The sequence below is a fragment of the Myxocyprinus asiaticus genome, chromosome 39 (genome assembly GCF_019703515.2).
Source record: "Myxocyprinus asiaticus isolate MX2 ecotype Aquarium Trade chromosome 39, UBuf_Myxa_2, whole genome shotgun sequence".
In the NCBI taxonomy this organism is placed as follows: Eukaryota; Metazoa; Chordata; class Actinopteri; order Cypriniformes; family Catostomidae; genus Myxocyprinus; species Myxocyprinus asiaticus.
The window spans coordinates 36740333-36766213 of NC_059382.1; the positions used below are offsets into that span (position 1 = coordinate 36740333).

Here is a 25881-nt window from a genome sequence, read left to right on the forward strand (position 1 = left end):
ACAGTCGAGAAAAGGCCTGCTGTCTGTTCGCCTTTGATATGTGCAGACAGATCGGCTCTCTGATGTCGGCGAAGGGTAAAGCACGCAGAGTGTGGCCCTGCGGTGCGCCTCTGATTCCTGTTGTCATGTTTTAAATGAATGAACGTGAGCAGCTCGTTAAGAGACGACTTGGCAGTGGGCTGAGAACGGAGCGGAAGCGCTGTTGACTTTAATGTCTGAATTTGCCTAGCTGACGGCATGAACAAGACTGCTCGTCAGGCAATTTCAAGCGACGAACTTATATATTCTAAACACTGAAGATTGTTTTTTTCTGATGTTAAAATACTTTCTCCTATCCCAGTTTAATATGCAGAGACAACTTTAAGCTAAGTTCACATGGTCAGTGTTTGGGATTGACAACCGTATTTACTAACCAGTGTTACTCTAGAACTGTCGTGTTCGAATTTTCGAATACTGTCAACTTGAATACTGTCAGTATGAATTAATAACCAAAGTCATGTCTATTCTTATGATAACAGTCTTATCTCTTATCTAAAATTAGGTGACTGTGGTGACATTTTTGCTAAATTATATGGTTCATTAAATGTATCTCAGCAGTTCTGGGGTGAAATGTCCACTAGTGTGGCACTAAAAGCGAGTTAAAAGTTCTCCCAAACAGATGATGTAGGTGTAACCGATCCTGCTCGACCTGCTCTGAGCGAGATTCGAACCGGTGTTAGCCGGCATGGGAAGCAGGCACGCTAATGAAGAGGCTAAAGCCTACAGCCTCTAACTTCAGTTGCTAGTGCGCCTCTTGAGGACAGGGGAGTGAGATTTACATATACCGCACAGCTATCATGTACCAACTGGCTCCTGTTACATAGGCAAATGCAAGTTTTTAAACAACAAAACCTACCTCCCTACGCTTAACCTTAAATCTAAACCTAATCCAAAGTGTCATAAAAGCAATTGTGACAAAACACAACTGCTTAAGCAACCACTTCCTTTTGTGGTGCTTCTATCACACATAATTTCTATTTTATTTCACACTTCAGAGCTATAGTATTTTGAAGTGTTTTGAGTCATAAACATTGTGTGAGGAACAGGGTGACAAGTAAATAAGTGTTTATGAACTGATGATCTGGTGTTTTACTTGTGATTATTGCAAAATTAAATAACAGTCGTTTTTGTAGCGACTCTAGTGTTCATTTTACCAGGAAACTACCACGATACATACAACGAGGCACAAAAAAGTAACTTAGGAAAAATGTATATATAGTAACATGATTCTATAACATCAGGTTGTACGGTAACCTTGAAAAACACCTGTAACAATAGTGATAGTGACTAAAGTGAATATCACAAATAGCAATATAAAAGCAGAATGTCTTATCACAACCCTTACAAAAATCAAGAGTTCTGGCAAACTTGCAGCGAACTTGCCGCAAATTTGCAACTCATTATTTTCACATGCAGATGAGATTTGCAGCAAACTCTTCATTGTCTCCAAAGGTTTGCTGCACGTTCAGCACTTACTCTTTCGTCAAATCTTAATTAACTGTCTGTGGCTTTAAGTGTGTGTGTGTGTGTGTGTGTGTGTGTGTTTGTGTGTGTGGGCGGGTTTGGGTGGTTTACGAAGAATTTTTTTTTTGTTGCAAACTGGTAATTACAGGGTTATTATGCTATAAATGTGGTTTATGAGGACATTTCTAGTGTCCCCATAATTTAAATCACTTAAAAAAAAAAACATACTAAACGATGTTTTCTTGAAAATGTAAAATTCAGAAAGTTTTTTGTGAGTGTTAGGTTTAGGGGTAGGGTTAGTTTTAGGGGATAGAATCTATAGTTCGTACAATATAAAAATGATATCTATGGAGAGTCCTCATAAGGATAGCCGCACCAACATGTGTGTGTGTGTGTGCGTGTGCGTGTGTGTGCGTGTGTGTGTTATTTCATTTTTTTTATATTTTTTTTTTTCAAGCTGTGTAGTGCAAAACATTGGAGATGACAAACAGCTTATATCTCCTTAGAGATAAGCATGTGAGCAATGCAGAATAAAGTAGCTATTGCACTGTATAATATGTGTACTTCTATGTGACTGACAGCTTTTTCTAAATTATGGTTCTGTTCACACAGCACAGGTTATCCAAACTTCTGAAAATTAAGGCAGTTAGTTCAGTTAGAAACCTTTTTCAGTTTATTTGCATTGTTGGTTCTGAGAAAAGTACAGACAATACACACCTAAGCTTTAAAAGGATAGGTCACCCAAAAATGAAAATTCTCTCATGATTTACTCACCCTCCTGGCATCCCAGATGTGTATGACTTTCTTTCTTCTGCAGAACAGAAATTAAGATTTTTAGAAGAATATTTCAGCTCTGTAGGTCCTCATAATGCAAGTGAATGGGTGCAAAAATATTGACGCTCCAAAATTCACATAAAGGGAGCATAAAAGTAATCAATATGACCCCAGTGGTTAAATCCATATCTTCAAACACTATATGATAGGTTTGGGTGAGAAACAGATACATTTTTAAGTCATTTTTCATCATAATTTCTCCTCCCTTCCCAGTAGAGGGTGATATGCACAAGAATGTGAATCACCAAAAACAGAAGAATGAGAATGAGAAAGTGAAAGTGAAGTTGAGATTGACTAAGCAGGGAACATAATTTTTTTGTAAAAAAAAAGATATTTATCTGTTTCTCACCCACACATATCGCTTCAGAATATATGGATTTAACCACCAGAGTTATCTGGAGTACTTTTATGTTGTCCTTATGTGGATTTTAGAGCTTCAAAATGTTGGCACCCATTCACTTGCATTGTATGGACCTGCAGAGCTGAGATATTCTTCTAGAAAGAAAGTCATACACATCTTGGATGGCATGAGGGTGAGTAAATGATGAGAGAATTTGCATTTTGGGGTGAACTAACCCTTTAAGACATTTAAGACAAGGCTTTTGTCAAGTAAATCATGATGATATTCTTGAACCACAGTGTCAGGCAGGATCTACAGAACTGCATAGCTAAGAGCTCATGCAATGACTGACATCTCTTAATTCCCTAACTAATTACTAATTATCAACTCATTTAACCTCTATAGAACACTACACACCCAGATCATTTCTATCCATTTATAGTGCACACACAGATGGCGAACACAACTGCTTAAATACATTTTAATTACAAGAACTGAATATTAAAAACCTAAAACACTTAGATTGTTGCACAGTTAACTCCGCCACATTTCATTAGTTTACAACAGGCCAGAAGTGCCATGGTAATTTTGAATTTTGATACTGAAAAATACAAAATATTTTGATACTTAGTATAGGTTATTTGAACCTTCTTAAAGCTGAAGTGTGTAATTTCTGTGGCACTAGACTTACCAAATGGAATTTCTTAAAGACACCCTTTAAACTCACATGGCTATTTAAACTAATGATGCAGTTGGGCTGGTCAAGACACTCAAACATACAGAGCAATCAACCAACAGATGGCTTACTTATAGTTTTACTTATAGTTGTCTCTGCATATAAGATGAGATTGAAGTATTTAAAGATTGAAAAATTACACAAATCACCTTTTATGTAAGTTGTATGTGGGTTATCCCTAACAAAAAATCTAGCTGTGAACTTTCCACAAATTTGCTTCAAATTTGCCACTCATTATTTTCACATGCAGTTGAGCTTGTGATTTGCCAAAATTGTTTGCCAGGAGTTTGCAGCTCTTCGCCGGTCATGGTGAACCTGCAGCAAACCTTTGGCAACAATGGACAATTTGCAGCAAGTTTGCCGCAAAGCTCACTTGCAAATGAAAATGATCACTAGAAAATGTGTAGCAAGTTTGTGGCAAATTTGTCATGAACTCTCGATTTTTGTAAGGGATGTTTGCTTACTAGCATGATTTTTGCTATTTTGGTTGTCAAGTAAAGTCTTATCGTGTCTAATCAGTAAAATCAGACTATAATCTTGGCATTCTCTAAATGAGAGTCTGTTAGTGGACAGCAGCAGAGGGAATGGGAATTAGGGGACATAGTCGGAAGTGCTTCAGTTGGAAGTCAAAACTCATCTGTGAACATACAGAGAAGCCTCTATTTAACAGCTCAAAGGGAAGACTATAAGGCCGGTGTGCGGAGAGGCGCTTCATAATGATGTAAAGCATCCTTCCAAACAAGCATCCTGCCTTCATTTGCTTCAACAAGAACACTCTTTGTGGTCACTGCAACTCCGGATAGTGGCTTTTTCCCTGGCATGTAAAACTGTTCTGGGTTCATTAAAAGACTTCCTCTGTGTTTCTTTATCATGGTGCAGGTGTTTATTTCAATGGCATCTGTACACATCCGTCTTTTTGAGCTTGCAGAGCAAATGGCCAGCTCGGTTTGCTATGTGTGCTAGTCAACTTGTGACACAACGATGCCAAACATCACTGTCCACATCTCAGCTTTTACACCTGTTCATTCCTAGTGGCCCATATAAGACAATAACTCAGTATCTCTGCAACAAACAGCCATAAAGGAATAAACCATAATTCATTAAAATCCCATAATATGATTCATATATTCATGACATCATTTCATTTGTATCAGCTGCAAAAATAAATAATGGATTTGTGTTCTAAACCAGATTATAAGCCTAATGAAGCTACAAACATTATCTGAAATGAAGAACTAAATCAGTGGCTACTTTACGTACTGAATGGAATTGCTACTATACAATGTGGAACTCCAAACTGTTTTCGCATACAGTAGGCTTGCCAGCTGTTCCTTAAAGGCCAGGACGTTCTGTGTTTGGCCGAAAATTAAGGCGTATCATATTTTAAGAGGCAAAATTCTCAAGAGGGGTGTCATCGGTCAGATGTAAAAATGCTGAAGGGGGAAAAACTGGCAACCTTTTTTCACATGACCTCATCACGTGTCGCTCTGTTATCATCTTGGCAATAAAAACAAGTTTAACCCAATCTTGAGTACAATGCCTTAACTCTTGAAAGTACGATCAAATAATAATGCTAACTTCACATTCTACAGTATCAGAATTACCATAAATTCGAGTTTCCAATTCGGAAGTTGCATATAAACGCCCGCTAAAGTTATAATTACAACTGGGAAACTCAGAGATAATTTTGATACCAGCACGCAGCCACCATGTTATTGCTTGTCTTTTCAGTCATTAACATTTACGTATAGCAGTAACCATTTGAAGCACTATTGTTGCCACAGGTGGGCCTGGGTGGGCCGGTGCTACCCATTGGCATTCAGGCCCACCCAAACATTATCTTATGCCCCTATTCCACCAACAGCCAAAAGCTTGATGGCCTTCAAACCATGAACCACTAACATCAGAGGCTGCTGGGCTGGATAGTATCAGCATCAAAGCTTTCCAAACAACAGCAGCTCAAAAAACAAAACTAGATTCCTCACATTATAACAAAGCTTTTTACACTGTAAACACCCAATGAGACATGCGTTTAGTTGACGGGCATCCCGTATCTTGCTCCAACCACTTAATTTTCCTCGTCTAATTGAATATTTGTAATAAATGTCATATATGTGAATTGATTGCTATGAAATTACGGATGAATTTATTGCTATGATTATTTTGCCATAACTTAGGGAAACAGTCACAGGCATAGATATCTCAGAATATTCTCTAACTTGGAAACTGATACATTTATGCTTTTTCTCTTTTAACATGCTATCGCAGCAGCACCATCTCTCCCCCACTTTAATGAATGAAAAAAGTCATAGAAATAATTCCCAGTTCCATAGTCTTTATCCGTCTTTTTCATGCATCCAAAGAAGACAGTAAATTGTTATAGGTATTATTTTATTTTTTTTACAAAATTGGTCCATTTATGCTTAAAATGTCCATTCGGTTTTCTAGGGTAAATCCCCAGAATCCCCATATAATAATTAATATCTGCTCTCAGCCACAAGGTGTCCTAATGTTCCATATTTTACGCATGTAAAATAAAATAAAACATCTCTGAATGTACTCAGACACAAATATTCTTGATTGATGTTTTAATATTCTTAAAGTAGTCAACCTTTAGAAGCTAAATGCCATAAATACTCCAGTGGAAACAATCAGCCAATGATTTAACATGTAAAAATATATAAACAAAAAACTAATAAATAAATAAAAAGTTTACAGATCTCATGCAATAGATCATTTCTCTTGGCCCATCCACGCAAAATGTTCTGCATGCACTACTGACTTGAAGCATACTGTACATTTTTACACAGATAAAATTGCATGAATTTAACAAACATTTCAACAAGTTGACTAATATATACAGGATTACGTTTCAAAATAAGATTTCCCCAAGAAATATGCAAGAATGCTGTTCATGTTTCTGACAACAAAGCACTTAAATGTGACATTCGTAATTCTGACTTCAGATAGCATGTTAAGAGAGCATAAGTCAAGAATCAGCACAGATATTACTTACAGTTCATTTGTCATACTGGAAATGGAAGGTCAAATCACACTGTAGTTTTGGGATACAGTATCCCGTTTCTTTCAGAAATATGTCAAATTACAGAAACAAAATGGTTGAATGCTGCTTTACGTTGATTTCAATGTTTACTTATGGTTCACAGTTAACATGATGAAACTGTTTTCCAGGGACAGGCTAACCGGAATTACTGATAGCTTTTGTCAATGTAATTTAGCTGGTAGACCACTCATTCCCCACTCTGTCTTAACCGCTGTTCATGGTTGCTTCGTCTGGTCGCTGTATCCTTGCATTGGTGGGAAAATTAGAAGAACAGCCATTTGGTTTTTCTGGACAAATGTCATGAGGAAATGTCTAGGTCATTTTTCACCACAAAATCAAAACAAAATATTTAAAGAAATTATGTTTTGCCTGAAGAAGATGAAAAAACCTTCTTTTTTATTTTTTATTGTGACATTATTTTCATCACAAAAAAATAATCTAACATAATTCCCAAATAGATAGATAGATAGATAGATAGATAGATAGATAGACATACAGACAAATTATGTTTCCCCATCAATATAAAAAAATAAAAAAATAAATTCAATCTTGATACACTTTACGATGAAAAAAGCACATTTTCTTTAAAGGGTGCCTTTAGCCCCGTTGTGCCCTACTGTAAATGTACTTAATTGTTATGAAAACAATGTCACAATGCATATAAATCTCAAAGGTCCTGAAAAATGTCCAGCAAAATAAGACTTGAGATTTCCTTTTCTGCTCACAAGAGATACCACATTTATTTAAATGTAATATTTATACTAAATACACCTTTAGTTACTGTATTATCATTATAGTTGCCCATGTCCATCTGTAGGCCACAGTGCTTTTTTTATTTATTTTGTTTTTATTATATTTTAATTTGAAAGAGGGTGAGGTGCAGTCATCTCTCTAGCTGTCTTATTACATCCCTCCTCTCACTGCAGACTGTTTCACTTCCCATTTCAGGTTGTAATGTTTTTTTTTTTTCTTTTCTTCATCTTCTTCTTTGTGTGTGCTAGCAAGGTGACATGAGACCGTTGCTCCACACAACCAGCCAGCCAGCCAACCGAGGAGACACAAATATATTCAGAGCATTTAGTACCCTGGATTAATCGAATTATAATTTAATCATCTGATCAAACAGCAATTAGCATAATCACTTCTGGGGAACAGCTGATAGAGAGGAGAGAGCAACACATAATAAACCTCAGGCAACTGGCACTCTAATGAGACATTTAACTGTGAAAACACACATCAAATAGCAACATCTTCATGCGTTCTGGAGCCCAGACAGCTGTTATGAAATAAAGGACGGAGTGTTCAAATGCAATCATTTAACAGGAAAATCTTGCTGAAAGGTGCACTAAATTATATGGATGCTTACAAGCAGCCAATGAAATGGGAAAAAATGTCCTGATTATTTGATCGCAGAAATAAAGCAACAACAGATAGTAAATAGGGGAGAACGGGGCTTGTGGTCACAGTTTTTACAAGGTTTTCTTTTTTTTTTGCCAGGACAAAAAAATTGCAGTTCATGGAACACACACTGACATTGCCCTAATAGCAGGGCATGTTGTCACAATATAACCTGCCATTAAACAGCCTTTTTTTATGTAGAATTTAAACACAACATGATTCAAAAAACTGAAAATGGAAAAAGGTAACACACAAAAATTGAAGCCATTGTTTTGGTCAACAAATATTATAAATGTATAGCATTTAGATCATGTGTCAACTTACCCAATACAATTTAAAAAATAAATAATGTTAGGTGTAATCTGATTACAAAGTAATTAATTACTGTAATCTAATTAGGTTTTTAGTCAGTACTTAGTGTACATTTTAAAATTCAAATATTTAAAATCGAAAATTCAATTACATTTTAAAATAATCAGATAACAGTTACTGGCTTTCAATTAAGTTAATAATATTACTTGCATTACACATTTCTAAAATAGTATTAATTATGTAAACAATTTTAAACATTAATTATATTCACATGCACTTCTGTTTATATGTGACTCTTGCCAATATGTATCCCAGTGTGTGTGTGTGTGTGAGCGGGTTTGGGTGGTTTACAAGGAATTTTTTTAGGTTACAAATTGATAATTACAAGTGTATTATGCTATAAATGTGGTGTATGAGGACATTTCCCCATAAATCAAATCGCTTAAAAAACATACTAAATGATGTTTTTTTGAAAATGTAAAAATGCAGAACGGTTTTTTTTTTTTTTTTTTTTTTTTTTTTTTTTTTTGAGGGTTAGGTTTAGGGGTAGGGTTAGGGTTTAGAGGATAGAATCTATAGTTTATACAGTATAAAAATTATTATGTCTATGAAGAGTCCTCATAAGGATAGCAGCACTAACGTGTGTGTGTGTGTGTGTGTGTGTGTGTGTGTGTGTGTGTGTGTGTGTGTGTGTGTGTTTGTGTGTGTGTGTGTGTGTGTGTGTGTCCATAGCAAATGATATTGGAATTTTAGTTTGGAGGACAGAATTCACGATGTTTGCAACCAACCTACAAAAACAAAGTCAAAGAGACTTTTGACTAAAAACCTTACAGATACTGAGATATAAATTTTTATACACTTTCTCTGTGTGTAATCCCTCACAAAAATTACCATGGTAACCACAATTTCTATGGAAATTAGCCATAAAAAAGTAATTAATATAAATGTTAAAAAAATTACAGAAATTTCCTGAAAGCTTCTTTGAAGGAGCTCTCTTAATTTGCAACACTTAAAAGGAGTGACAATAATTGAAGAAACTAGGTATTTTGGCATTTCCACGTGTGTACAAATGAGAAACAATTTTGATCCTGGTTGTGATCTTATGGCCTCAAAGATCTCAAACATATGGTTGGTGGCATATTTTCAGTAATTGAAAGATTGCAGTGGCAAAGGTTCCACAGGTGCATTTACAGTACATACTGCAGTGAATATGACATGAATGGTATTGGAAAGTATCACAACATGCTTGAGCATCATGGCTCATGGCCAATTTTATATCCTCCCCCGGTATCAAATACACATTCACACACACATTGCCTAGCAAATACATACTAAAAGTGGCAGTGCACTCAAAGGGAGCAGCTAAAAATACCAGCCACCAACTTGGTCTTATATCTTACAGTCTATGCCATGTTTAAAAATATATCACAACACTGAGAAAGCAAGCTATGGTCATTTGTCACTCTGTCACTCTCCCACCTAGGTCAGAGACTCCTCAGCCTACATTCCTCTCCCTGGGTTTAATTTTAAAAATAACAAGACAGTGCAGTGTGGGGAAAACAGAGATACATACTACCGATAATAGTCATATGATGGAATTTTCCAGAAAGTACTGATGATATACTGATCGATATAATTTGCGCATAAAGCCTTAGAAGGATAATGCATTGCATTGAAAACAAAACTTAAGAAGAATTGTATTTTTTTACATTCTTCTTCCATTCATTTGTCAATTAGACAAAGATTAGTTGAGATGAAAAGAAATTATTTAACAACTTTTTGCAATAAAAAAAAAAAAAATCTAATTTAAAGCTGAAATGTTAAATAATGATTGTTTTTAGACAGGTTTTCCCAACAATCCACCAACTGCCATTGGTCTTATAAACGAATAGTCCCGCCCTCAACTCACACCATTGGTTGAGCCCATGTTGCTGTGTCTGTTTGGTTGGGATGCTTGAACAAACAGTATTTACAGTGTTCGAGAAAATATTTATATGCATTGAAAATGAAATGAATATAATTTTCCAGTGTTGAGAAGTTTACTCAAAAAATTCATCCATACAAATTACTGATAACGTCTATACATTTATAATTAGATGACTTTACTGATAACTTTAACGAAAAGTAATCAACTTACAAATTACTTTACTTTTAAGTTACTTTCTAAAACACTTCACATTAATTCAAAATTCTTCATTGAGAAGGCCTTTCTGCTGTCACACAAATACAAAAAGACATACATATGAACATATTTCATGTGTTAAATTCTAAATTAAATTAAACAATACTATTTTAGATATGTTTAACCCAAGTAATGTACTTAAAAGTAATAACGTAACTTAACTGAAAGTCAGTAACTGTAATGTGGTTACTAGAACCTAAAATGTAATGTACTTTTTGACTAAAACTAATAAACTAATTATATTACAGTAACTAATAACTTTGTAATCAGATTACAATGAACACTGATCAATTTCAAAACTGAATTTTTCAGCCATTGTAATAATCAATACATTTTAATAAATTATCATTAAAACAACCAAGACGGACTCTATACATGTGCATATATTTGAAATATACACAAACACACACACACACACACACACACACACATACTCTATATATATATATATATATATATATATATATATATATATATATATATATATAGTATGTAAATCTGTCCATTATTCCAACACCACGTGGCCAAAAGTTTGGAATAATGTACAGATTTTGCTCTTCTGGAAATAAATTGGTACTTTTATTCACCAAAGTGGCATTCAACTGATCACAATGTATAGTCAGGACATTAATAACGTGAAAAATGACTATTACAATTTGAAAAAAAAAAATTCAGAGCTTCTAAAACTACCTCAAACAGTTCTCTCTTTTCAAATAGTGATGGTGCTGTTTTTTACATCAGTAATGTCTGGACTATACTTTGTGATCAATTGAATGTCACTTTGGTGAATTAAAGTACCAATTTCCTTCCAAAACAGCAAAATCTGTACATTATTTCAAACTTTTGGCAAGCAGTATATATATATAGTAGCTGTCTCCAGCTATATCAGCAAGAATTACAATTAATTAAATAATAAATCATGTTGGAGATATAGCACAGTAAACTACAAATCATACCTAATGAATGAAATGCCATACCACCATGTCCTCAAAATGACCTTTAAATTTGGTTGTCCACTCTTCACTATAAGAACCTTTCACAACCACACAAATCTGACATTCCTTCCACAAAATATGTAGAGTATAGCAGTACAGCCCATTTTAATAGAAATACACTATTTTATTGATTGCTGTAAGTGAGTAAGTGAGCATGGTATACAGTCAAGTGAGTACACTCTATTTGTATTTGAGGATGATTTGCACTTGAGGATGGGGGGATGGTTGGGTTAACATAGACTCTTTAAATAGGTAATAGAGGATTACAGGGCACAGGTCTTACCGGAGTATCTAAAAAACTTGAACAGATGGGCCCCTAATCAGCACACTGCCTTAATTGCCCCCAATAGATTACCTACCACCAAACACAACTCCTCACAGCCAAATGTAGTCAAATCATTCCTCATGTTCCTCCTTAGACTCTTCAAGAAATCCCAGTTAAATGTGCAATAGTCATTATTATGGATGATAGAATATTGATTACTTGATTACAAGCCCAGTTGCTGTGTGCTGTTCCATAATCTCTAATAACAGCAGCATATGTTTTTATACGAGATTTAGATGGCTAAGATTCTAATCTGTTGTGCCTGCATGTGATTGCATGTGTTTTTGTGGACAACAAGTGGCAGACTAAAACGTTCGAGCCACAGATCTGAGGCAGTTACGTCCCACATCCTGAGCACCTTGTTGTTGAAGCTAATCGCATAGAAAATCTGAGCAAGAACCTGTTTGCCTCAAATCAAGGTGCAAAAACAGCTGAAATAAGATGTACATGGTAATATACTGAGTGCATTTCTTTTCACAACATGGCTGTCATGAGCAACGTAGTTGCCATATAACATGTCCTTTACTTTTTTTATATTTATCATTGGGATTTTAGGTTAAAATTGTCTAGTTACTGTAAATCAAACCATTTTGAAGTAGCATAGGAATATTCCATGCAGTCTCTGTCATTAATCTGAGGTCAAAACTGCATATACAGTATAATAATTATACAAGTATTGCATGTCATACTGCAAACAATTGTTTAAACTGTTTATAATTTTTAGGTCAACTATCCACAAATAACAGTTGTAGGCTTTCTTTATTTTTATTACAGCAACAAATCAACATGGGTTAGACAAAAATGATTAAACTACATTTTACAAAATGTTTTTAAAAAAATATTTTTAGATTCAGAAAAATTAGGCCTTGGTAGGCAATTGAGAATTTTTTATCTAAACTAATTGATAATGGTGCATAAACACACTATAACACACAATAAAATGCTAACAAAACCACACTCAAACCAGGTAGATACCTGTTCAATCTGTGCCCTTTTATTGGACGTCAGGGTCATGCATTCAAACAACAGCCTTATTTGATAAAACATCCGACTATGGCTCTCATAATAGAGGTTTCCATAGTGACAGATCAAGCAGCATGTGATAAACCTTCTAGAGAGCTAGAATTTTCTAGAATGCAGTTCCTTTAACAGAAGGAAATGGGCCACTTAGAATAGGAAGGGTGTTTATCATACAAAACGGAATGGAAAAATCTTACTTTTATGAACATAACTTTTTAAGCACATTTAGATTTGTAAAGAGCACTGCACATAGATTTTATATGAATATGATAAAGCAAAAGCCACAGCAAACCCAGAAAAAGCAGGAAAGCTTGTGTTTCATTTCAGTGTGCTGTGCTGGGCGATGGTGACTGATGAGTTCTTACTGTTCTTTTATGAGTTTCTGCTGAGGCAGGGTGGCGCAATTTCAATTCAAAGTTATTACAAAATACATCTCAATATTTTTTATTTCATATTCACCCTAAGTGAGAGATGCAGATGTTCAATGTTTGGTGCTCAAACAGCAAGAGCAGGGGTATGTTTATCTCCCTCCTCTGAAGAGGAGGATTATGTTCCGTTGTTTTCTGAGGTAGAGCTTTCGTAACATCCTCACCACCTCAAAATGAATGCCATTCAAAGCTTCACACTCAGGACTCCATGCCAGCGTTTGCCTAAATTCCATTTCGCATCAAATCCTTAAACCGTGTTTTTACTAGCTTCTTTTACATCATGCAGTTACCTTCCCTCAGCAACGCCTGCCTCTCTGTCTGTCTGCAATTTTTCGTGGAGATCATTCTCCCTTCATTCTGTTTTTCTTCCATACCAAATTTCCCTCCTTCCGTACACACCCTTCCATGTTTTCACCTACTGACCATCTCTCCGCCACTAGGTTGAATCTGACTATTTTACATTGGTGCAATAATGCACTATGACAAGAAGAGAGGATATATACAAAAATGATGCTTAATACACAATCAGCCTAAAATAAAACAGAAAGATAGCTTTAAATGTCTCACTGCACACACATGCATTCATGCAGGCACAGTCCCTTAAGCACACACATGCACACATATAGCTATTAAGGCGTTGGATAGTATTTATCATTTACTGCCCTGCATTTGTCTTTAAGACCCTTTTTTATGTGACTATTTAATTGGTATATGAAACATATAAGAGAGTATAATTTTTCAAGCTATTTAAACACATAGTCTGTCTTTAAAAACTCTTAGTAAACCATATAATATATTGTATAATTAAAAATGTATGGTGTTTTTTATGACCCTTCAGTTAACATTTGAAAGTGATTAAATCATAGAAAATAAATATTTTTTCTCTCTCTTTCTCTCTACCATCCACCCACTGGGAAGCTCAAGTGCACAGCAGGGGTCTCAAAAATGACTAAACGAAATTACTTTATTTGACGGGCATAGCTGAAATGTTTAAATAGCCACAGTGTCAATTGCATGCCAGCAAATGAGTATGCATATATGCTAAATTAATTAAACACTGTCCATTAATGTATTTTAAATATATTTTTCTTAAATGAACAGTCTTTACCAACTAAACAAAATATTGCTGTCCACAATTAAATTCAATTTAATTAAATCAGTTTATATGAAACAGTCGAAGGGATAGAGGAGGGCGCAACTCGCACAACTATGATAAAAATACGTCAGTCACTGTAAGATATACCAAATGCAAAAAAAAAAAAAAAAAAAAAAAAAAAATAAGACCTTTTCATTTTGAAATGCAAAACTGAAAATGCATGGATGATTCGCTTCCAAAACACTCAGAGTGATAAACAAGAGGTCACATTCATTAACATCTCGCCATGCGTAAAACAAACGACAAGAAACCTGTGCAATACCTGCTGGAGGCCCGTGTGTGTACATACAGATAATTACTGTATATGGAGCTTTTTCAGTATGCAGTGCTTAGAGCTGGCATTATAAATGCCATAATGTGACTAATAATGTGGTGTAATAAATGATTAGATGGGGAAACTCTCCCAGCAAGATGACCACCCATGACACCGTTAAAATTAATTAGCAGACAGCCCTATTTGCTGGACATATTTTCCAGAATGCCGTAATAAAGGGTAAACGAACTTTGAAATAAGTGGCGGAAAAAAATGAAGACTTACCATTCAGAATGCTCTGGAGAAAGAGAAATGCCAATATCCACATGCCCCGCTCCGTTCAATCCCCAAGCTAGATTTTCCTCGTTTCACTCCGCACACTTTGTCCACTGCCTTTTTCCTGATGCACGACTCAGTGTACCAACGGTAAGGTGAAAAGTATTCCCAGTCCGGCTTTTGTGTGCCTTGACTTGAGAGTATCTCCACCGTGCGTATTAGCTGTGCGCTTTTGCGCCTGGTCGTTGCGCATGAAGGATGTGCGGCTGTTCTGGTGTGATTGTCTTGGTTAAAGCTCGGATGCTCTCCGGATGCTGCTGTGCTTCAGGGTGGATGCTGGATGCAGGTGCGATGCTGAGTCAGGCGCGGCATTCATCAGAGCAGGTACTGATGCGAAGGAGAAGAACGAAAACTTTCCAAGCAAAAGCAACGGTGCCTTTCACATGTGTCATTTAAACCAAGGGGGAACAAGTTGCTATTTAAAATAAATAAATAAATAAATAAATAAATAAAAAGAAAGAAAATAAATAAAGGGAAGAAAAATAACTAAATAGGGGAGAGAAAATCATAAATGTTGAGTCAGAAATGGGAATGGGAAAAAAAAGTCCGGAGAAGCTGAAGCGGCAGGAATAAAGGTGAGATCCCAGAGTCAGACCATCTTCTTCAGCACCACTCGCCGTCCAGCAGGCTGCAAGCAAGCGCATCTTCCTCCTGCGTGGCGCTTTAATCGCATTGGTTCGTGTGCTGCTAACCCTCTCTGCCTCAGAGCATTAGAAAATACCCCCCCACCTCCACAGCCCAGCTCACCGCCCACTGCCTTAAAGGAGCAGAGACACTCCCCTGATGGCGGATGGATAGGGACACACCTATTTCAGGTGCGTCCTTACTGGAGCGCCACATTACTGAGGACTTTATATGTAATAAACGCCTTCAATTTAGGTTTTTGTGGACAACTTTTCTATGATGGGCAATGGGGCTAAAGGACCATTATTTTCGCCCAAAAAACTAAATAGCAACAAAAACTACCACAGCACTTTCCTAAACAGCTGTTTGTCCCTACTGCACAGGTCATTTGATCTGATATTTAATAGCTTCTAAAATGTTGTACATTTATGAAACTAATATTAGAAAACTGATATTATCAATTTTATTCAGAAAAAAAGCACTTCTTTATAATTTTCAGTTTTGTTCATGGTGATTAAATCAAAAGTTTTTCAATAACTGTCCAGTAAGTGAAAGAATAGTATTTGGGGTTCCTTCCGTACACACTCTTCCATGTTTTCACCTACTGACCATCTCTCCACCACTAGGTTGAATCTGACTATTTTACATTGGTGCAATAATGCACTATGACAAGAAGAGAGGAAATATACAAAAATGATGCTTAATACACAATCAGCCTAAAATAAAACATAAAGATGGCTTTAAATGTCTCACTGCACACACATGCATTCATGCAGGCACAGTCCCTTAAGCACACACATGCACACATATAGCTATTAAGGCGTTGGATAGTATTTATCATTTACTGTCCTGCATTTGTTTTTAAGACCGTTTTTTATGTGACTATTTAATTGGTATATGAAACATACAAGAGAGAAAAAAAAAATGCGAACACAACTTTTCTATCATGGGCAATGGGGCTAAAGGACCATTATTTTCGCCCAAAAAACTAAATAGCAACAAAACTACCACAGCACTTTCCTAAACAGCTGTTTGTCCCTACTGCACAGGTCATTTCATCTGATATTTAATAGCTTCTAAAATGTTGCACATTTATGAAACTAATATTAGAAAACTGATATTATCAATTTTATTTAGAAAAAAAGCACTTCTTTATCATTTTCAGTTTTGTTCATGGTGATTAAATCAAAAGTTTTTCAATAACTGTCCAGTAAGTGAAAGAATAGTATTTGGGGTTAAAAAAAAAAACCAACATCCTTATGTCTCTTTATATTTACATGAAGACATCAGTCCTATCAGTAGCCTAATAAAAGCTGTTTTATTATTTTATCCCATCACAGTATATTTGTAATTTATATATACTTATATTTTAGAAAGATAAAAAAGTACATTCTAGAAGTTTCAGTCTGTTTCAGTGTGTTATTCACGAGTTCGCCTGCCCATATAATCTTTGATTGATAAAGGGTAAACGTATGTGGCTTGTGGTATGCAAAGGTCTCTAGTTCTAAATTTACACCCCTAAGTGACTACATAATATATGGAGGAAGATATAGGGCAGGAACTCTTGATTGAGGATGGAGTTGGGGAGGTGATGTGAGGTAAGCGGTGACTTAAATAATCTGCAGCCTGCTCCTCCCGAACCTTAGTTTAAGAACTCCATTCATTTTAAGGATAAAAAAAAAAAAATACATATATGTTCTAATCATCTAAGGTAAAGATCAATGCAATCATGATTGTGTAGATTGAAGATTGGAGCTTCTTATGAATAACAATACCCATTACAGCATCACCTGTACTCCAAAACAACACCTTACCCTTGCATCCTTTTATAAAGAGCACACCTGTAGCACTTCATCGCCATGACAACAACAAGGCCCTGTGAGCACTCAACCCTCCTGGCTTGAGCAAAATACAAAACCATTTGGAAAACATGTTTGGATGTGTACAAACCCCATTTTGTTGTTCTAACTTTCATTGTGTTGGAACATTGCAACACTGTTGCTACTATGTCATGTCATGATTCTGTGAGGTGATTCATCTAAACGCTTTTGCCTGGCTGATTCTCAATTATCTAACATAAACCATCTGATGTAAAAAGTATGTTATATAATAAAAACTTCATAGCACCGATGTCATTATTACTGTAATGTTTCGAAGGGAATCACAAGTGCAGGATCTAGGTGCGGCTTAAGAAGTTTAATAAAGAAACAAAGTGTGGTACAAATTAACATAGAAAACTCTGGAACACAGCAGAACTAAGAACTAGGGAATAAAACAAACAAAACATCCATGATGGGAACTCGGTACAATATGAACGGGAGAGAAACACATAACAACTGACAACGACTGGGTAGAAATCAGGGCATTATATACATAGGGGTTAATGAGTGAATGAAACACAGGTGAGAACAATAGGGAACAGCTGGCAGTGATGAGGGCAGGGAATTATGGGTAGTGTTGTCCGGGGGAAACAGATGACAGGGGCAAAACACAAGGCAAAACAACAGTGAATCATGACATAACACCCCCCCCCCCCCCCAGATCAGGTGGACAGCCAGGAGACCCAAGAGACCAGAGCAGATCAGGCAGACGGCCAGGAGACCCAGAAGACCAGAGCAGATCAGGCAGATGGCCAGGGGACCCAGGAGACCAGAGCAGATCAGGCAGCCAGCCAGGAGACCAAGGAGACCAGGGCAGATCAGGCGGACGGTCATGATACCAAGGAGACCAGAGCAGATCAGGCAGATGGCCAGGAGACCCAGAAGAGCAGAGCAGATCAGGCGGACGGCCATGAGACCAAGGAGACCAGAGCAGATCAGGTGGATGGCCAGGAGATCTGAGCAGATCAGGCGGACAGCCAGGAGACCCAGAAGACCACCTCAGGGTGGGACTGGATCAGAAGGCCTAGTTGGCGGCCACAGGGCTGAAACAGGGTCAGGAGGCCTGGGTGGCAACCACAGGGTCAAGATAGGGTCAGGAGGCCTGGGAGGTGGCCACAGACTAGAGACTGGAGCCGTGGAAGACTGTGAGGGCAGAGCCGTGGAAGGCGGAGCTGTGGGAGACTCAGGAATGACCTCTGTGCTCATGGGCATGGGCAGAGACTCGGGAATGACCTCTGTGGTCATGAACACTGGCAGAGACTCGGAACGACCTCTGTGGTCGTGGGCATGGGCAGAGACTCAGGAATGACCTCTGTGGTCTTGAGCATGGGCAGAGACTCAGGAACAACCTCTGTGGTCGTGAACACTGGCAGAGACTCGGGAACGACCTCTGTGGTCGTGAACATGGGCAGAGACTCGGGAAACGACCTCTGTGGTCGAGAACACTGGCAGAGACTTGGGAACGACCTCTGTGGTTGTGTACACAGGAAGAGACTCGGGAACAACCTCCGTGGTCGTGAACATGGGCAGAGACTTGGAAACGACCTCCGTGGTCGTGTACATGGGAAGAGACTTGGGAAAAGAAGCCTTTCTTCTCCTCCTCCTCCTCCTCCTCCGGACAGACGAGGCTGGCAACGCTGACTCTGGGACGGACAAGGGTGGCAACGCTGGCTCTGGGACAGACGAGGCTGGCAATGCGGGCTCTGGGACAGACGAGGCTTCCAGCTCGTTGGCCGTGGCAGGCGTGGGTGCTGGCTCATTGGCCGTGGCAGGCGTGGGTGCTGACAATATGTGAGGTAGGGTCTTCATGGCCCTATACACCGACATCAGTGGCAGATCATTCAACTTGGAGACAGGGGCCGTGGAAGGCTTTGAGCAAGGAGTCGCGGAAGGCTTGGCTGTGACATGGCGTGGAGCAGACTCAGACTTGGCTGTGACATGGCGTGGAGCAGACTCAGACTTGGCCGTGACATGGCGCGAAGCAGACTCAGACTTGGCCGTGACATGGCGCGAAGCAGACTCAGACTTGACTGTGACATGGTGTGAAGCAGACTCAGTCATGGCTGTGACATGGCATGGAAGGCTCGGAAGCTGGGATCGGGACAGAGACAGGAGGATCCTCAGAAGCGAGAGTTTCCTAGGTTAACCTCACGTACTCCCTCCATGTGTGGTCTCCCATCTCAGGCAATTCCCTCCATCGGTGAGCTGTTAAACCAATCAGGTATACTGACTTGAGATGGGAGACCACAAAATCTGTGAGGCAGCCAATGGTGCAGAAATGACGGGAATACTACATAATGGGTAAGTCCTCCCGGCTCAACTGAATGAACATAGCCGCTAGATCCATTTGTGTGGTCAGTTGTTCTATAACATTTTGAAGGGAATCACAAGAGCAGGATCTAGGTGCGGCTTAAAAGTTTAATAAAGAAACAAAGTGTGGTACAAGTTAACATAGAAAGCTCTGAAACCGGCAGAACAAAGAACTAGGGAATAAAACAAACAAAACATCCCCGATGGGATCTCGGTACATATGAACGGGAGAGAAACACATATCAACTGACAATGACTGGGTAGAAATCAGGGTATTATATACACAGGGGTTAATGAGTGAATGAAACACAAGTGAGAACAATAGGGAACAGCTGGCAGTGATGAGGGCAGGGAATTATGGGTAGTGTAGTCCAGGGGAAACAGATGACGGGGCAAAACACAAGGAAAAACAACAGTGAATCATGACAATTACTTAGTTATTTTGCCCTTCTTTTGTTAGTTTAACTGGCTTTTATTTGTCTAAATTCTACAAGTGGTTTTGGACTTTAAACTTTGGACTTTGTTTACTAACTGCTATTGCTTCACACTAAAGCGGCTTTTTTATTTTCTGTTTTGTTGCTTTAAGTCTATGTTTTTTTTTGGGGGGGGGGGGGGATTTTTCCCCTTTTTCACCCAATTTGGAATGCCCAATTCCCAGTGCGCTTTTCTTAAGTCCTCGTGGTGGCATAGTGATTCGCCTCAATCCGGGTGGCGGAGGATGAATCCCAGTTGCCTTCACATCTGAGACCATCAACCCACGCATCTTATCACGTGGCTTGTTGCACGTATTGCCACGGAGACATAGCGCGTGTGGAGGCTTCACGCCATCCACTGCAGCATCCGTGCTCAACTCACCACGTGCCCCACCGAGAACAAACCACATTATAGCGACCACGAGGAGGTTACCCCATGTGACTCTACCCACCCTAGCAACCGGGCCAATTTGGTTGCTTAGGAGACCTGGCTGGAGTCACTCAGCACACCCTGGGATTTGAACTAGCGAACTCCAGGGGTGGTAGCCAGCGTCATTTACCACTGAGTTACCCAGGCCCCCTTAAGTCTGTGTTTTTATTAATCTCATACTACACACATTCACATGTGTTCATATGATGGATTTTTGGAGTCCAAAGACTGAACTTGGTCTCAATGGATTGTATTTGTTGCAAGGGAGAAGGCACTCGCAAATTACGATGTCAGAGCTTTCAGTCCTTTGAGGCATATAGAAAAATTTAAAAAATAATAATAATTGAAGATGAAGTATGTAACTTTTTTAATGTCAAAATATGTTCTACTATCCCAGTTTATTGTTTATTGACAACTACATGTAGCAAAGTAAAGAAATTTTATGTAGTTTTAACTATAGTCATAAATTGGACATGGCCCCTTTAAGAACTGGAGTTTTGCAACACCGGAGTTTTGCAATACCTGCTTTCCCACACTCTCTGGTGTTAGAGATGTGAGAGCATGCATTGTGTAAGAGATCTCCCTATTTTTTTCACCTGTTGAGAATTCTTTGGTTGAATAGAACATTTTACACAAAATGTTTTTAAATTGCATTAAATATGTGTTCACAAGAGTTGTATGTTAAAATTGAGTGTTTGTTTGGGTTATTTTTGAAGGATACATATGGATTGCATGTGTGGAGTTTGGTCACGTTTTGGCACACATGCAAGAACTGGGTATGTAAATTTAGAAGTAATCATACCGTATTTAATGATTTGTGTTTTTCAGTTTGGTGAATAAGTGTAATATGTGTGATATGTGAAAACATGTGTAATGAGAATTCTGTTGTTTTAAACTGTTATACATGTCCTTAAAGCCTAGTTAAATTTTTTTTAAATGCTTTGAGTAATTTAAGCACGTGTTAAATAAGCAAAATGCTTTAAATGATTTAAGCATGTGTTAAATGCATTAAATTCTGTAAATGATATAAGCATGTATTAAGGTGATATATGCTGAAGCATATGGGTAGGCTAATGCCCTGTTGGTATTTTCTTTTGACATTAGCCTCTTCCGTATTTTGTTGAACCATTTTTAAATTTGTATTTCATTTCCGTTTTTCATTTTACAGTTTTTTCATTTTACTGTGTTCCATTGTGCTGAATTTTTCATATATATATTTTTTTTTATATGTGGCCCCATCAACTACTGTTTTTTTTAACAGCCATCAGAATAAATGCAAATATATAAATATACAGCAAAATATATTTTAGTATCTGTGTTGTTTCTTTGCAACCCACCGGCTACATATAAGTAAGCCATTCGTTGGTTTACCTCCCCGAAAAGTATAAACACTAAGCCTCCCAGGCACTATCAAAACATTGATGTTTATATTTTGAGCGGCCCACTCAGCTCCTGCCATCCCTTTCTAGCTTAACCTATAGCATGAGTTTGGGGCGTGGCTACTTGGTTTAACCAAGGAATATGAACAACCATGGCACACGTGTACAGATGTGTACGTGCTTCGTCTGAATTTGAATACTTGCTAAAAGTAACAGACACAGAAAACAGAGTAAAACCAGAGTGAACATTTACAAGGTGGAGGACTTTGAAGGAATTTTTGGTATTCGATGGAGACGCCAAACTTGGCGAGTTGCTTCTCAACAGGTAAGCTACAACAGAGACTATTTAGCTACACTCAAGTTAGCTCATTACTGTCAAGCTTCAGATAAATTTGTAAGATACTCAGAATATGTTTCGTAATGCTTACTAGTTACCAGAAGAACCATTCTACCTCATGTGCTGGATCCCCCGCACGTACACCCAGCTGCTGTTCAATCTGGCAGTGCCATCAGATGACGCGATTCCTCTGCAATGCTTTCTGTCTGGTGTGTAAATTTTATAGTGGTCTTGTTCATTACGGCATTAAACGTTTATCACCTTTTATTTAGTATGGTCTATTTGTTCATAGGGAATCAGAAAGGGCATGGTGAGTCTAAGGGGTGTTGGCAAAGGTTGTTTGAAAACATACTTTATTTTTGTAATTCTGTCTGTGGCCACTAGTAGCACAGAATTCACATACTTCACCTTTAATTTTTTTTAAATATAGTAACATTTTATTTGGTTGATTTTGTTGAGCAGGTTGATTCATTCATTTAAATTAATGATCAATATTCACTCAGTATTTCTTTTTATTATATTTTTGTTATTATAGTTGTTTTCATGATAATTATTAAAAATAATAACAAAAATTCAGCAAATAGGGAGTACAAATTCATAAATATTATTTAATTATGAAGGTTTTCCATTCATGACCGCCCAATCTGGCGATGCATCAGGCGTTTTATAGGACAAATCCCGTTAATATTTCTCACTTCGCGAAATATGAATTGTTGAGTTTCAACAAACTGCCAATAATTAAAACAGAGATGTAAATGATTGACAGTGAATTAAATGAAAAGCAACCCTGTCTAGTGCAGTGTTAGGCACTCCAAGATATGCGCAGATATTTGCAATGTAACTTACACATTTATTTCAGCTTTCATAAATGGATATTTATTTATTTTTTTTAGATACTAAAATAAAAGTGTGCTTCCCACCAGCCACCGCTGCTAGTTCTTCTACAAGTATTTTGGCAGAGCTTAACAATTGAAGGTAAGATATTTGCCCAAACAGTGCTGAATCATTGATTATTTAAATCAATTGATGGAGCAGCATCGGTAATGACAAATTGGTGTGATAAAAGACTCAACTCATTCATTATAAAAGGAAATACCATATCATCCAAGCATGGACCAAAATCAGTTGGGAGATGCTGACCGAATCTAAATTAGACTCATGATACGTGGCATTCGAAAGAAATATTAAACCAGATACAGCAAAAAGTCCAGTTAATTATTCACAATAAGACAAGAATCTCATCTCTCCAATAACTTTTAACTTTTAATTCTGCAATGACTAACATGGCCTGTCTGAACTAACGCAATGCTTCACTGTTTTCATGGTCAGACGGTCACTGCAGTGTGGTCTGTGAAGTTAAATTGGTCATCAAACATTACATTGTTAATAAGCTAGGCTAAACAGTGATGTTATGTTGAACTACTAGACTGGCAAGCCAAGTGTCATCAGTGTAGCAGTGGAAAAACCACATGCGAGGATGCGAAGTTCCAGTAGTTTCGTGTATATCAAGAATAGGAGAGGGCCAAGTACAGAGCCCTGGGGTAAACCAGTAGTTAGAGGATGTTTAGGCACCAGCCCACTCCAAGATAACCTGAAAACAAATAAGATAAAAATGGCATAGAGTATCAAAACACTTTTATTGCTGTATTTCTGTTTTTGAGTACTTGACCTGTTTCTGTCCATCTGACTGTCCATCTCCGTCCAACTTTAAATGCAAATGTAGTCAGAAGTGACAATTATTGTGGTACAAGCAGTTTGGAAAAGTGGAGAAAATTTTCAAAATTGCCAAATTTGAAAGAACAGGTCTGTCAGGGGCAAAGTCATTATATTAAGTACTCTAGTTAGTTTGTAGGTATTTTTTTTACAAGGAGTAGCAATGCAAAACAAATATCTTCTCAACCTATATCTTTTGAGCGATTTGATCAATCCTCATTGACAATTAAATCTGCACATCAAACACATATAGTGAAAGTAAACTGAAATAAATATAAATCTAATGCCAATAATTTTTTAGCATAAACGTTTCTATAATAATCTTTTTTCAGCCAGTGGCAATAAGAGATCAGATGTGTTAATGTGACATCATTTTATAACAAGGACAACTGGAACATTTGCATTGTGAAACTCAATACATCAGCCTTAATCAACATCAAGCTAAGCACACATGAGCTACTACTACTACTGAAAAAAAAAATCTGCATAATAAAAGTGATAAAAAGTTGGTTGTTGAAACACTATCATACAATCAATGTGACGGTGTGGAAGATATGTTGGCAAATTGCCCATGTTGTTTACTTATGATAAGTGTAGCCAATTTGATGTTGATCATGTATATATGGTTGATAATTAAGCAATATTACTTTCAATACAACAGCACAATTGCGAGTGTGAAATTGCACAGAGACTGAATTGCAAGCTCTACAAAGATGTTCTGAAGAGTAGCTTTAAATTGTGTGGCATTAAACATTCAGAGCTGGAGGCAACAGCTCAGTAACTTACATTTCTCCAGTTATGCTGTCCAAATAGTTCCAAATGAAGCTAAAGCAGGAACAACTATTGTGTGTCTCATTCATAAAAGTGAATGCTATTTGTCTGAGTTTACTTTGTGTCAGAACAAGCCAAATCCATGTCTGGCTCCTCTGGAATTGGATACGGCACCTACTTTAGTGGACCCCCCTACCTCAGATGCCTCTGAAAGAAATGTCTGCGATGGCCTGTACATATGTTTTAGCAGAAAATCAAGTACATTAATCATAATGTTCTCAAAAACGTGCAAAATCGATTGACTTTAGGTGTTAAAAACACGTCAACACGGCAAATTAAGATTAATTGATGGAGAAGACTATTTTGCCCGGGCATATATCCAGACCCACAGTGCAGGCAAGAGCACTTTCTGCATTTTAAAGAGTCAATGCACGTGCCTTTATTGCAGTGGTAGAGCTGTACAGTCTCAGCATATTATGGCAGATTTTTGTAGTCTTCTGCATTGTCCACAACAGAGTATTCAGAACCAGCCTGCAAGATTTGTGAATTGTGCTTTGCCAATAGCGTTCAGCACTATTGTATTTATTTATTTATTTATTTTAATGTTTGGGCAGATGTCGGATTTACTTAGTTCCTTTACATATTGAATCGGATGTAAAAAAATAATGCAGGCAGCATGTGCAAACAAACAATGCTATCAGCAGGTGCAATTCATTTTGAGTAATTTCCTCCCTCAATGTATTGCACGTTTATCTCTTATTTGAAGTACAATTCTTGAGTCTTTGAATGTAAAACCTGCTTTATTGTGTATTGTTACTAAGGTGTAAATTGTCCCTCCAGTTAAGTTTGTGTCTGCTGTATATTTTTTGAATAAGCATGAATTATACCAAAATAATCTAATCGAAACACAACCAAATTTCAGATTTCATGATGCATTGCATCATATAGTAAAGAACAGTAATGAAATCGAATCAGATCATTGTCAGAGAAAGTACACTACAAGAAATAATTGTATTAATCATTATCTTTGTCTTGTTTGCCACAAAAAATATCAAAACATCCTTTAAACAAGATAGATTTAC

General features: G+C 37.4%; 1 protein-coding gene across 2 annotated transcripts in view; it reads right to left on the bottom strand.

Moving 5' to 3' along the window:
* The window catches only part of dscamb (Down syndrome cell adhesion molecule b), a 264610-nt gene extending 249508 nt beyond the window's left edge, over positions 1-15102 (bottom strand). For both annotated transcript variants that reach the window (XM_051678499.1, XM_051678498.1), the window contains exon 1: positions 14832-15102. In XM_051678499.1, the coding sequence (XP_051534459.1) occupies positions 14832-14874 (43 nt within the window). In that variant the 5' untranslated portion in view covers positions 14875-15102. The remainder of the gene's footprint in view (positions 1-14831) is intronic.
* Positions 15103-25881: the final 10779 nt, after the last annotated feature.